At 40.2% G+C, this 13806-nt stretch overlaps 1 protein-coding gene across 1 annotated transcript in view; it reads left to right on the top strand.

Annotated features, from left to right (window-relative positions):
- Positions 1–567: 567 nt before the first annotated feature.
- LEMD3 (LEM domain containing 3) overlaps positions 568–13806 on the top strand; it is a 58044-nt gene continuing 44805 nt past the window's right edge. Inside the window, exon 1 of the mRNA XM_028531685.2 lies at positions 568–2137. Within this exon, the coding sequence (XP_028387486.1) occupies positions 601–2137 (1537 nt within the window). The 5' untranslated portion in view covers positions 568–600. The remainder of the gene's footprint in view (positions 2138–13806) is intronic.

The following is a 13806-nucleotide window of genomic DNA, read 5'->3' as shown; positions in this document are numbered from 1 at the left end:
GTATTTTCTCCCTAGAATGGAGGCGGAGAGGCTTCTCAGAAAGAGCAATGAAGGAAAAACACTTTTTTCTTCTTTTTTTGTAATTCATGCGTAAAGACAAAATGAAAAAAAGAATTTGGAGTCAAACAGGGAATCACCAATCTTTCCGACCATTTCTTTTTTCAGTCTGGCTAGGCTTCCCTCGGCAGAAGGAATCTGGATGAAAAGAAAACTAATGCGAGGAACTTCAAGGGAGATTTCATTCCAATTATTACTGCCTGCTGGCAGGAGCCTGGGAAGAGGAGGTCAAGGTGCGTGCTGTAAGAGGCAGCCCCCGGGAAAGACACTAAGAAGGGCAGGGCACAGAACAGCTGGGATTGGAGAGGAGAAGGAGGGGAGAGTGTGCTGGCACCCCAAGGTGAGAATGTACAAAAACTCTGCACCGCGGGCGTCCCGTGGCGCTCAGGTGGCCCTTTCCCGCTCAGGTGAGCTCCTCCCGAGCATCCCATTGGCCGAGGATTCCGTGGCGCTGGGAAGGCGACGCAACCCGGTCTAGTTCAGGGTCTAGGGCGTCGCGTCACTTCCGGTAGCGCGGAGCTTGTAAAACACCCTAGAGAGAAAATGGCGGCGGCAGCGGCAGCGGCTTCGGCGCCTCAGCAGCTTTCGGATGAGGAGCTTTTCTCTCAGCTCCGCCGTTACGGCCTGTCTCCTGGCCCAGTGACGGAGAGCACCCGCCCAGTCTACCTCAAAAAGCTGAAAAAGCTTCGAGAGGAAGAGCTGCAGCGGCAGCACCAGTCTGGGGGCCGCGGCAACAAGACTCGGAACAGTAATAACAATAACACGGCAGCCGCCACGGTTGCCGCTGCGGGACCGGCTTCGGCGGCCGTCGGCGTTGGGGTCCGGGCGATCTCTGGAGATCTCTCCCACTTTCGGACTCCTGGGGGCCTGGGCCGAGTCTCGGCCTCCGGCCCGGATTGCCCCTTGGGAGGGCCCGGGGGCGCCTCGGCCGCCCCCACGGCTGGCAGCAAAGTGCTTCTGGGCTTCAGCTCGGACGAGTCGGACGTGGAGGCCAGTCCGCGGGACCAGGCCGGCGGCGGGAGCGGCAGGAAAGACCGGGCTTCGCTCCAGTACCGCGGGCTCAAACCGGCGTCGGCGCCCCTGGCCGCCAGCGAGGTGACTAACAGCACCTTGGCCGAGCGAAGGAAGCCCCACTCCTGGTGGGGGGCCAGGAGGCCGGCGGCCCCCGAGCTGCAGACCCCGTCGGGGAGAGATGGAACTGCGGAGGACGAGGAAGAGGAGGGTGAAGAGCGGGAGGACAGGGACCCGGAGGCAGAGGAGCCGTCGTGGTCCAGCCGGACTGTGAATGGCAGCCGGCTTCTCTCCTACAGCTGCAGGGAAAACTACTCGGACTCGGAGGAAGAGGAGGACGTCGACGTGGCCTCAGGCAGACAGGTATTAAAGGACGACTCCCTTTCCCGGCATCGGCCCAGACGGAGCCATAGTAAGCCTCTGCCTCAGCCGTCTTCTAAATCTGCCGGCGGCCGGCTGGAGCCCTCGGTTCAAGGAGGGGGAGGACTCGCGATGAATGACAGGGCGGCGGCCGCGGGGAGTCTAGACAGGAGTCGAAACCTCGAAGAGTCCGCTGTGGCGGCGGCGGAGCTGGGAGGAGGGTGTGATCAACTGGACTCCAGCCCCATTCCTAGATACCGTGTTAACGCGAAGAAACTGGCCCCCCTTCTGCCCCCGCCACTGACTGACATGGACGCAACCTTGGATTCGTCCACAGGCTCCCTTCTTAAAACCAATAATCACATCGGCGGTGGGGCCTTCAGTGTGGACTCCCCCAGGATTTTTTCCAACAGCCTCCCGCCCAGTGCGGCCGTGGCCGGCTCTGGTTCACTCAGGATCAATCACTCCAATCATACGGGCTCCAATCATACCTACCTGAAAAATGCATACAACAAGCCGAAGCTTTCCGAACCCGAGGAAGAACTTCTCCAGCAGTTTAAACGCGAAGAGTTGTCCCCAACCTCGGGTTTCAGTGCCCACTACTTGTCGATGTTTCTCTTAACTGCTGCCTGCTTATTTTTCCTAATATTGGGACTGACTTACCTAGGAATGAGAGGGACAGGAGTATCCGAGGATGGAGCACTCAGCAGTAAGTATTAAACCCCCTGGCTTAGGTAAAAAAACGGGATGTTGTTTGTGATTTGCTCTGACTGCACTGGGCATTTTACATGAGGTGACTTCTGTCTGCAAGAACATGGTTTAAATGCAATGAATGCAAGAGATTCAGTGCAGTTGTGTCATCTTTTCTTAAGAAAGAACATTATTGCCGTTATCAGAATGATAATCCCCTGGCCGATTAAAAGCTTTTTGTGAATGACATGTTGGGAAATCCAAAACAAATAAAAAAAAAGAACAAATTAGTTTACCAACCTGTTAGTAAAATGAATTTATTTAAATTTTCTTTATCCTTAAATAACTATGTATAGATGCCAATTACTGAACAGTTTTGAAGTATTATGATTGTTAACGGACATCATAAATGCATTTTTTTTACTTCAGTTGTGATTCTGAAAGGCAGTATAGAATTTTTTGAAATTGCTGTTATTTTGTATTAAGTATATGTGTAGGTAGTTCTGTAATTTTAAAAAAGTGAATGAATATAGAAAGTAGGAAGGCACACCTAGAAGTTAATTTTCCAGCACAAAGCATCGCTCTTCTCACCACTGAAAAAAGTAGTGGTATGTGGATTGGTTTCCAGGCCCTGCCATTTACTTGTTAAATGGCTCTAGGGAAGTCTGCATTCATTCACTAAGCTAGCATCATCTCGTGTGTTGAGCAGTGAGGATACAGTAGTGAAAAGTCAAAGTATTCCTGTCCTTTAACACAAGAAGATGAATACAGATCACTTGTATTTATGAAGGAAGTAAGGATGGAGTAATTGGTGTATGCTACTTTAGAATTGGTAAGAGTAGGTACTGTTTGAGATGAGACCTAAAGCAGAAGGAGACAGCATTGTGGGGATATAGGAAAACGTTCTGGGCGGAGATTTTAAAAGAAAAGGCCTTGAGTTGAGCAATAGCTTTCCTGTAGGTTAGAGTGGTTGGAGCACTTTGAGCCAGGGGGGTGAGCAAAAGTTTGAGCTTCCCTTTTTTAGTCTGTAAAATGATGCTAATATTGATTAAAATGATGCATTGAAGATTAAAAGAAAGTAAATTTAGTCATGATATACACTGCTGAATACATAATGTCTCAATGTTAGCTCTCTTTCCTCACTCCCCCCGAAACTTCCTACCCTTCTCAACCCAACATGAATTCACTGTATCATGATTTGTATTTCTAAAATTGGCTTAGTATTACTAGATTTATTTCAAAGTAGTGAATGATGCACCTAGACGTAAAGAGTAGGAGTGAAAATAGTGTAAGCTTGGATTTGGATACAGCCAATTCTAACATAATCAAATGATAGATTTTCTATTCAGTATTACTATATTGCTTAAATAGAGGGTTTAGAACAGGGCTGAAATATAGCACTCACTTTAATTGGTACCCTAGGAGCAAGTATGATTTATTCTGTCCTGTCCCAGATACTTGGGAGAAAAAGAATTAAGGTCACCCTAGGAATTAAACCAGTAAAGTTCACGTAAGTTAAATGATATTATGTATCATCAGTACTTACCTGCATCTGGGTTTTTTTGTTTGTTTGTTTTGTGGGGGTTTTTTTTGGTCTAACAACAACTTTATGACTTGGACCTTTTCTAAGAGCTAAGTGCTCTATGCATATTAACTCATTGACTCTTCCTAACAATTCACAGAGGTGAGTGGTGGTTATCCTCATTTTGTAGATGAGAACATTGAGACTCAAGGAAGTTAAGAAAGGTATCCACAGTTGAACAGCTGATGAGTAATATTTTGTTTCAAATTTTTTTCAACTGTAAAGTCTATATTAACACTACTTTGGATATTGTTTGTGGAGAGCTTTCTAAATAAGAGGATATTTTAATTTCATTAGGATTAATACAACAATTGAATATTTGGTAGGATTCCAAACAGAATTGCTGATGAGCACGATTCTCAATTAAGATGATTGTCACATCTTTTTCCTTACTGTGAAGAAAAATGACTAATATTTTCTTAGGTATCAAAAATTTCAAATGGAATAGAAAGGGATAAGACTGGTAGGATTTTGGTACCCTCTTTACCTTCGCCAATGTGGAAGGAAGGAAATTACAAGGTGTTTTGCATTTTAATACATAGTGAATGTGAGGTAGCCTGAGGGATGGAAAGAACAGTGGCTAAGAAGTACAAGATCTGGGTGTAAGGACTTGTCAAAATGACCATAGTCAAGTTCCTTAATCTTTGAGCTTCATTCTTATGTATTAAACTGGAGTAGTAATTTCTGCTGTTTGTGGGGTTGTGAATATCAAATGAGATAATTTGTTAAACATAAATTGGTATTAGCTCAACTCAAAAATTTAGGTAAAACTTGTATTCCTGGTAAACTGCAGTGTATACAGTGTCTGGCAGAAGTAAGGCCTACCTGAGTGTGGTTGATAGGGTAGTAATATGGGTATAATAATTTATAGTTTTAATTTGAACATTTCACCTAAAATGTCATGTGGTGTGCTTGAGTGGGATATTGTTATGTTATAGAATCACATGCTTATAATTTTGTAATAAAAGATTTTGTAATAAAAAAGGGGCGTTATTTGTACCTGACTCTGTATGTAAAGAGAAATAGTTAAGTCATTTCTGTGACATTTAGTGTATTTCTTATCCAACATTTAATTTTTATTAAATTCCATTAAATACACATTGTAGACATTGATACAGAAATTGGAATCAAAGTGTAATGAATCCTTAAATATATCATATCCTTGACTTACTCTTCACCCTGGTTGAAAGCTGTGCCTGCTAGTTTAGCTAGTCTGCACACCTAACGGTGAATAATTTTCACTCCCTATATTTATGTATCCTGATCCTTTGTCATATTATAATGGTTAACTGATGCTTAACCATAGGGTTCAAATAGTGTGCTTAAGGGAATAGTTTTACTTTGAGTAATTATTCACCAGAAGATTATAGGTTATATGTGAGAGTAAGCTTTAGTAAGTTTTTATTAGTTATTTAAATTATGTATAACATGTAATAGATTAGCCTTTTAAGTAGTTCTTAATCATTTGGTCTTTGAAATGTTTTCATGAATGCCTAGTTTTATTAATTAAATTACTATGAGTTTCTATTTCCTCATCTGTAAAATTGTGGGGTTGGATTAGATGATCTCTAAGTTTTTTTCAGTTCTAAGCTTTAAGATTGTAACTTTGAACTGCCCTACCAAAATAACTCAAAGATCAGTCTGCAGTCAGATCATGACAATCCATCAAAAGAAAATAGGCAGAATTGACTATCTTAGGCTCATATGATCATTATTTAGATACTGGTTTTTAATTACAAAAGATGATTTTTGTAGGAAGTGTGGATAGAGATCTATGGAGCAAAAAGTGAATGGGTATTGTATACCTCTCTTCTTAGTCTCATAATCACCTCAATATAAGTTAAAATAACAATCTTTTAAGAACTTTCTTAACGTTTTCCAGGTAATGCATACATTTATATATATACATGTGTGTACATTTTCATTCAACAACAGAATGCCTACTATGTGCCAAGCAGCAGAGATGTATGTTGAACAAGACAGGTGAAATCTCTTTTCTCATGGAGCTTATTTTCTGATGGGGAAGATGGATAAATAAACAAAAATTTCAGATAGTGATAGTTGCTAAGACAAAGTAATAATAGTAACTTTGGAGGCTGGGCTAGGGGGAAATGTGCTATTACAAACAGTTGGGGCAGGCCTCTCTAAAGAGAATTGAGATCTGAATGGCTCAAAGGAACTAGCCAGGCATAGGGAGAAGAGAATTTTAGGTGGGAGTAACAGTAAGTGTGAAGACCCTGATGCAAAAAAACAAGTTTAACATATTGAAGCATCAGAATAGAATGGCCAGTGTGGCTGGGGCATGGCATATGATGAAGTCAGAAGTAGGCATGGGCCAGGTCATAGATGACCTAAAGGCCTTAAAGGCGATAAAAAGGAATCTGAATTGTATTTTAAGTGACATTATACTGTACATATTCTGAAACTTGTTTTTTTACTTAATGGCGTATCATGGGTAACTTTCCATGTATTAAGTTTAAGTATGAAAGCCAAATAAAAAATCTCATTCTCTACTGGTTCCTCTATAAACCTATAAAAATGCTAAAATCTCTACCATCCTGAAAATGTTGTTCTTCAGCCCTTTATTCTCCTCTTGCCAAGATTAATATCCCTTTCCTCCTCTGCCATTCACTCAACCCCTCTATAGTTTAGCTTTCTTTACTATCCATTCCTCTCTGCCTCGAGTCATCAACTACTCAGTTGCCTAATCCAAGAAAGACTTCAAGTTCTTATCTTCGTCTCTTCCATACCTTTAATGCACTGAGAACTCCATTCTTCACAAAACTCTCCAAACTTCTATATTGCCACTCTCTCCTTCCTCATTTTCATTTACTCCAGTTCACCTTTGTTTTAAATATGGTAGTCTCTGGATTACTTACTTTTGGGTCTCTTCTTTTGTACAGTTTCCTGGCTTAATCCTTTCAATTTTGTATTTTCACATTAGCTTTTTCTCTCCTGAGCTCTAGATTGAATTATTTATTAGATGACTTTTGGATATACCAGGAGTACCAAAACCATCTCTAGTCATCAGCTTTATATACTTTCACCTCATTTCTCTGCTTGTTACCTGTTTTAGTTTTTTTAGGTATATTTTATTCATTATGCTGTTATAGTTGTCCCATTGTTTTTCTCCCATTTCTCCATCTCTGCCCTGCACCCTCCTCCTACCAGCATTCCCCCTCTTAGTTCATGTCCATGGGTTGAACATGTAAGTTCTTTGGCTTCTCCATTTCGTATATTATTCTTAACCTCTCCCTGACTATTTTGTGCCCACCAATTATGCTTCTAATTCTCTGTTCCTTTACCCCTATTCTCCCCACCCCGCTGCTGATAACCTCCATGTGATCTCCATTTCTGTGATTCTGTTGTAGTTACTTGCTTAGTTTGTTTTTTTTTTAGGTTCAGTTTTTGATAGTTCTGAGTTTGTCATTTTATTGTTCATAGTTTTGGTGTTCCTTTTCTTAGAGAAGTCCCTCTAACATTTCATATAATAAGGACTTGGTGATGCTGAACTCCTTTAACTTGACCTTACCTGGGAAGCACTTTATCTGCCCTTCCATTCTAATTGAGAGCTTTGCTGAGTAGAGTAAGCTTAGATGTAGGTCCTTGCCTTTCACTTGGAATACTTCATTCCAGCCCCTGCTTGCCTGCAAGGTTTCTTTTGAGAAATCAGCTGACAGTCTTGTGGGAACTCCTTTTTAGTAATTGTCTCCTTTTCTCTTGCTTTTAAGGTTCTGTCCTTATCTTTAATCTTGGGTAATGTAGTTATGATATGTCTTGGTGTGTTCTTCCTTCGGTCCAGTTTCTTTGGGATTTTCTGAGCTTCTTGGTGTCCTGAAAGTCTGTTTCCTTTAACACATTGGGAAAGTTCTTCATTATTTTTTCAAATAAGTTTTCAATTTCTTGCTGTTATTGTTCTCCTTCTGGCACCCCTATGTTTCAGGTGTTGGAACGTTTAAAGTTGTCCCAGAGGTTTGTAAGCCCCTCCCCATTATTTTTAATTCTTATTTCTTCATTCTGTTCTGGTTGAATAATTATTTCTTCCTTTTGTTCCAAATCGTTGCTTTGAGTTTCAGTTTCCTTCCCTTCACTGTTGGTTCCTTGTATATTTCTCTTTTACTTTGTATAGTCTTCACTTTTTCCTCTATTTTGCAGCCATACTCAATCATTTCTGTAAGCATCCTGATTACCAGTGTTTTGAACTCTATCTGATAGTTTGGCTCTACTCATCGCCTAGTTCTTTTTTTAGTTTTGATATGTTCTTTCATTTGGGCCATATTTCTTTGTCTTGGTATATCTGTTATATTGTAAGCAGTGGAGCCGTAGGTATTCCCCAGGGTGGGTAACCCACTTCACTAGGTTATGGCGCTGTATGTGGGGGAAGGATCATAACAATGCTGCTTGCTTGCCCTGCTATCCACAAACAAATTGGGCCCTTCTAGTGCTGATTACTGGGTGGGTGGGTTTGTGTACATTCTAGAACCCTGTGGGTCTCTACAACAGACTCTCCTGTGAGGCTGGGAGTTTCTCCTACCACTGCAATCCCCACAGGTTCTTAAAGCCATAACTTTTGAGGCTTTAGTTTCCTGTGCTGGAACCCATGGGTTGTGTAGTCTGTCTTGCTCCCTAATTGTTTCTTCTGGCTTATCTGCACATGAATGTGCAAGCTCCTGGTCTACCAGCCACTGTCTTGCTTACCCCGTCTGCTGCCTTGCTACGTGTCCTCTCCGCTCCTCGTACCAGTCTGGATGAATGTTTCTTTAACTCCTTGGTTGTGGATGAATGTTTCTTTAACTCCTTGGTTGTCAGACTTCCATATTCCATACAGTTCGATTTTCTGGCAGTTCTGGTTGTTTTTTGTTTTTAAATTTGTTGTTGTCCTTTTGGTTGTGCAAGGAAACAAAGTGTATCTGCCTGTGCCTCCATCTTGGCTAGGAGTCCTGTTACCCGTTTTAGTTAATGGTACTTCCATCAACCAGTACTTAAGCTAGAAACCTTGATTTGCTTGGATTTCTTCCTTTCCTGCATCTTCTTGCCAAACCTCAAACCTCAATCTAATTGGTTACTGAGCCCTGTAGTTCCATATCCTATATGTCTTTTGAATCTGTCTGTTTCTCCAGTCACCACTGCTCTATGTTAGTCTCTAGCCCAGGGGTGTCGAACTCATTTTCACCGGGGGCCACATGAGCCTCGTGGTTGTCTTCAAGGGGCCGAATGTAATTTTTGGACTGTATAAATGTAACTACTCCTTAATTAGAGGTATGGTACTTGGTGCTGCCGCTGCATAGAAACAAGGTGCCAGGCCGGATAAAACAAAGAAGAGGGCTGGATTTGGCCTGTGGGCCTTGTGTTTGCCACCAGTGCTGTAGCCTGAACTGTTTCAGTAGCCTTCTGACAGGCGTTCTTGCATCTAGGCTGTAGCTCTTTCAGTCCATTTTTCTGTGCCAGAGGAATATTTCTAAAACATAACTGCAATATTTCACTCTCTTGCTTAAAATTACTCAGTTGCTTTCTCTAATTGGATAAAAATCTAAAATCCTTGGCTAAACAATTCACAATATGACTCTACCTGCTTTTTCTACCTTCATTTCCTACCAGTTCCTCTTATCGAACTTTACTTTCTGGAGCATTGGAACTTTCTGAAACACTACTTGGCATTCACTGAATACATCAAGAAATTTTGTATCTTTATGCCTTTGTACATTATTCCCTTCTTTGGGATTGTTTCTTCCTCTCTATTTACTATTTATTTGTTTTTTGTTTTTTTAAGTGTCACCTGTTCATATCTTCTCTCCCTTCTTTACCCTAGAGTTTACCCATCATTCTTTGCTTAAATAAAATCTTATGCATCATTCCATAGCATTTATTGCAGTGTATTACAATTGTGTGTGTCCTCTGTGTCCTTTAAGTAATATCTCTATAGGGAATTGAATACACTGGTAAAGGGCACAGGCTTTTCACAATTTCCGAGTTTGACTTTTATTTGTCTCTTATACCCGTGACTTTATTAGATATTCACTTGCCTCATATTAAAAATGAAGATCATAATAGCAGCCTCCAGGTGGCTTTAAGCATTATGTGAGATAATGTATATAACATTTAATGTATATAACATGTATATAACATATATAACATTAATGTGTTGTTGCCTGGCATATGGAAATCACTTAGTAGATGGAAGTCACATGTATTCTTGGCACAAATTTATTACTCAGTAAATATTTATTGAACAAATCATCACCTATCAGGTACCCAATATACATGCACTGATTAACTCATTATCTAACTCAGGAATTGGTTAACTGGTCAGTACCTAACTTAATACTCTGTAGTGGGAAGGATACAAAAGAAATCTAATTCCTACAGAATCCTCTACTTCACTAATAATAGTCACAGGAAATGGTTAAGAAACATATAAGATATTATATGATATCTTTAAGTGCCACACTTTTAAAATGGGGGAATGTTTGCTGTGAGTTGGATCAATGTCAGATGATCAAAAGCCCTGATTCCAAATTTGGACTGTGTTCTGTAGGTTGAGCAATGAGAATCCATGGAGGTTTTAAAGTAGAGGACTAATATGGTCAAATTGATTTTTTTTTTTAAGAAGGATAAACTAGTGGTGGTATAGATAATGAAGTGACAGAATTGGAGAGAAGAAATGGGGTGATAGCCACTAGAGGCAGACATGGAGTGATGAAAACCTAAAGGAGGTTTATAACTACAGGGATGACGTAGAGTCTGTGGTTGAGAGAATGTATTCAAAGACAGAAATACTTGGTGACTGTTTGGATAGAGAGAATAAAGGAGAGGAGTCAAGGATTATTCTGTGGTCATGAGCCTGGATGGTTGATAGACTAGGGATACCATTGAGAAGAATTAGAGATGTGAAGAAGGGTTTTTGTTTGGGGAAAGATGGTACAGAGAAAATGGATTTATTTGGGGTTTATTTTTTTAACTATTCAAGTAGAAATGTCCGGTAGGCTTTTGTAGTTACATAATTGGATTAAAGAGAGTCTAGTGCTCAATGTGAGTTCTAGCACTGTTTACTAAAGGTATGCCATACCTTTGGGGTACCAGAGTATTTTTAAAAGTATATTTTTACTTTTTCAAGTAATTAGACTAACCAAAAGGCCCGACATTTGGTATCTATAATTGTGGGGTGGCTCTGCCTGTATAGCCGCCCCTCTCCCCGCTCTCTGTCCACCACAGATGAGAATAAGTCCACCAAGATATGGTCTGCTTGGGGAGGAAAGGTGGCCCATCTCTCAAAGAGAAGGGCCAGGAGCCTGTTCCTCAATGGGCTTTTATAGGGTTCAGTGTGCACAGGAATACAGGTAAAGCTCATCATCATTGTCAGGCAGTAAGGATCAAACAATACATAGCATTCAGAGAACTATGAGGGCTTATTCTGAGTCAGGGTCAGTTAGCTAAAGGGCTATAAAACCTTGGGAAACAAACTCAGTTCATGTTTGGACCCTTATCAGAAAATTGAGGGCATTCTTAGTAAAGCAGGTCTCACAGGATTTTATGCATTCTTTCTTAGGCCTGATCGCCCCAGGGAACCTGCCCTTTCCACCACAGGGCTACACCCACCTCCGGCATTGTTTCAGGCTTAAGTCAGGCAGGGGAAGTAAGGCAGCCAAGAGATTAGGTGACCTCTCACAGACAGAATGAGGACTCAGGCTGTGTCAAAGTCAAGGGGCAAGGGTCCATCACCCCCTTTTTCTATAGCCCCCCCAGTCCTTCCCTGAGGGCCCCTGGAAGACTGTGCCCATCTTAGGTTGTCCCTCTCTTGAGGAATCTTACCTGTCATTGGCTAACCAGTCATCTGCCTGGGGCCAAGCAGGGTGAAGTAAAAGAGGGCAGAGGTAGTGGCCCTGCCTGGGAGTTAAGCTTTGTCTCCTTAGTGGCTTATGGTCCCAAGGTCTCTCACTCAGCCTTAGCCATGGTGGGGTTACAGCTTCAGAAAGCAGGCAGGGTGGTTCCCAACATATAATGAAATAGACATGAAAATGTTGAAAAAGTTTATGCTGTCATTCTTTTTTTTTTTTTTTTTTGGTTTTTTATTTATTTGAGAGCGGAAGGGGGAAAGAGAGGGAGAGAAACATTGATGTGTGAGCCCCCCCCACCTCCCCCACCCCACCCCGGGCACACACACTGGGGAGCTGGCCCACAACCCAGGCATGTGCCCTGACTGGGAATCGAACCAGCGACTCTTTGGTTCGCAGTCCACTGAGCCACGGCTACGCTGTTATCCCTAAAGAGTGAAAGCTGAATATTACATTTGAAGTTCCTCAAAGTTGGCTACTATGTATGGAAAAATTCCTGGGAACACCATGGTTTGAATATCCCAGTTTGATGATTTAAGAAATTAAAATCTACTCTGGAAATTTTCATTTGAAAGTTATCTTTAGAATAACTTAAAAATCATCAGAGCAAAAACTATGGATTCCTCATGAGAATATCCATGGGGCCTCTTTTGAGGAAACACAGCTATCAGGATTTGGAGTCAATATTGACCCTTCTGCGTGCTAGCATTTTTATTAAAGGCAAGTTGCTGAACTACTGGAAACCTCAATATCATCATCTGTAGAACAGAGTTAAGTGAGAATTAATTTATGTAAAGTACTTGTCTCTATACACGACACATAATAATAGTAGCAGCTAACCCTATGTAAGCAACCTGTGTGAGATACTAAGATACTAGAGCTGTTATTTCATCTTCATGAGACTGGTATGTATCCCATTTTATAGATATAGAAACCGAGACACAGAGAAGTTAAGTAACTTGCCCACGATCATGTGGCTAGTAAGTGTAGAGACAGTATTTAGACTCAGTTGCTCTTAACCAGTCTGCTCTTAACCAGTCCACTAGATTGATTGCTTTTTAGTATGTGTAAGTACATAAGAACTTTGTACATTCTCTATTGTTATTATCAAGAAACTTATGAAAGATGTGGATGTGTGAAGCAGAGTAACGCATGAAATCCTAGATGTACCAGAAATAATCTATGAAGCCTATCAACTTTGGGACAAGAAAGTACAAATTTATACTCTCAGCAATTAGGAGTTCATATGGAACTATTTTTCCTAACTTAAGGTTTTAGATTGTGTTGATATATGAGGGGGGCAATCTAATATAATACAAAGTATATAATAGGTAAAACTATAAAACGTATGATACTATTTCTAATTTTTAAGAGATTTGCACAATCTCAAATCTGGTGGGGGAAGTAGTCGTCTGGTTTGCATTACCACGTTAAAACTTGTGTTTTTCATTGTTAATTCTCAAAATGGTAAAGACCTTTAAGTATAGTACATTTATTCTCCCTTTTTTGTTCCTTTTAAATAAACTTTATATGTATTTTCCCTATACATATATTTGTTTCAATGGGAATACAATTTCAGGGATCAGGGGCACTTTAAAAAAATTAGATATTTTCATAGTTCCTCAGTAGAGTTGTGTTGTTTTAAAACTAGTTTCTTCTTGCTCATTAATTATTCTATATTAACTTTACCTATCTGAAAAATGTTTTTATATAAATAAACTCAATGCAAAGAGGTATTTAATCTGGTTTATAAGTAGTTTAAAAATAAAGTATAACAAACTACCAGAAATCTCCAATATATGGTAAACTGTAGTAGTAACTTATTTATAAAAAATATATTGCTAATGTATATCTTTATTCTAATACTGTATTGATTTATTGTACACTAAATATTTGTGCCATTTACTCTGGAAATCTAGCCCAATTGTGGAAATTCTTATAACAATTATTGCCTCATAACTTTAGATTTTGACTTTTATACTCAATTTATTTTTAACAGATTTTAAAGTGAGCCAGCAGCAGTATATTTGAATAATCTTTGAATTATGTTGTTTTAATAATGCATGCTTTAACCTGAATCACACAAGTGATTGGTTAAAAAATATATACCTTTAACAACAGGTTTTACTTTCTAATATTTATATATCTTACATTTTGTAGTTAAGTTTTACATGTTTGCCATCATTCCGTTGTAACTATATTTCTAAGGAAATTAACTTTTTTTTTTAAAGAACTTTTTTTTTTTTAGATTTTATTTATTTTTAGAGAGGGGAA

This window comes from Phyllostomus discolor, chromosome 2, assembly GCF_004126475.2.
Source record: "Phyllostomus discolor isolate MPI-MPIP mPhyDis1 chromosome 2, mPhyDis1.pri.v3, whole genome shotgun sequence".
NCBI lineage: Eukaryota > Metazoa > Chordata > Mammalia > Chiroptera > Phyllostomidae > Phyllostomus > Phyllostomus discolor.
Note: the sequence above shows the minus strand (reverse complement) of the source record. Positions and strands in the feature narration are given on the sequence as shown.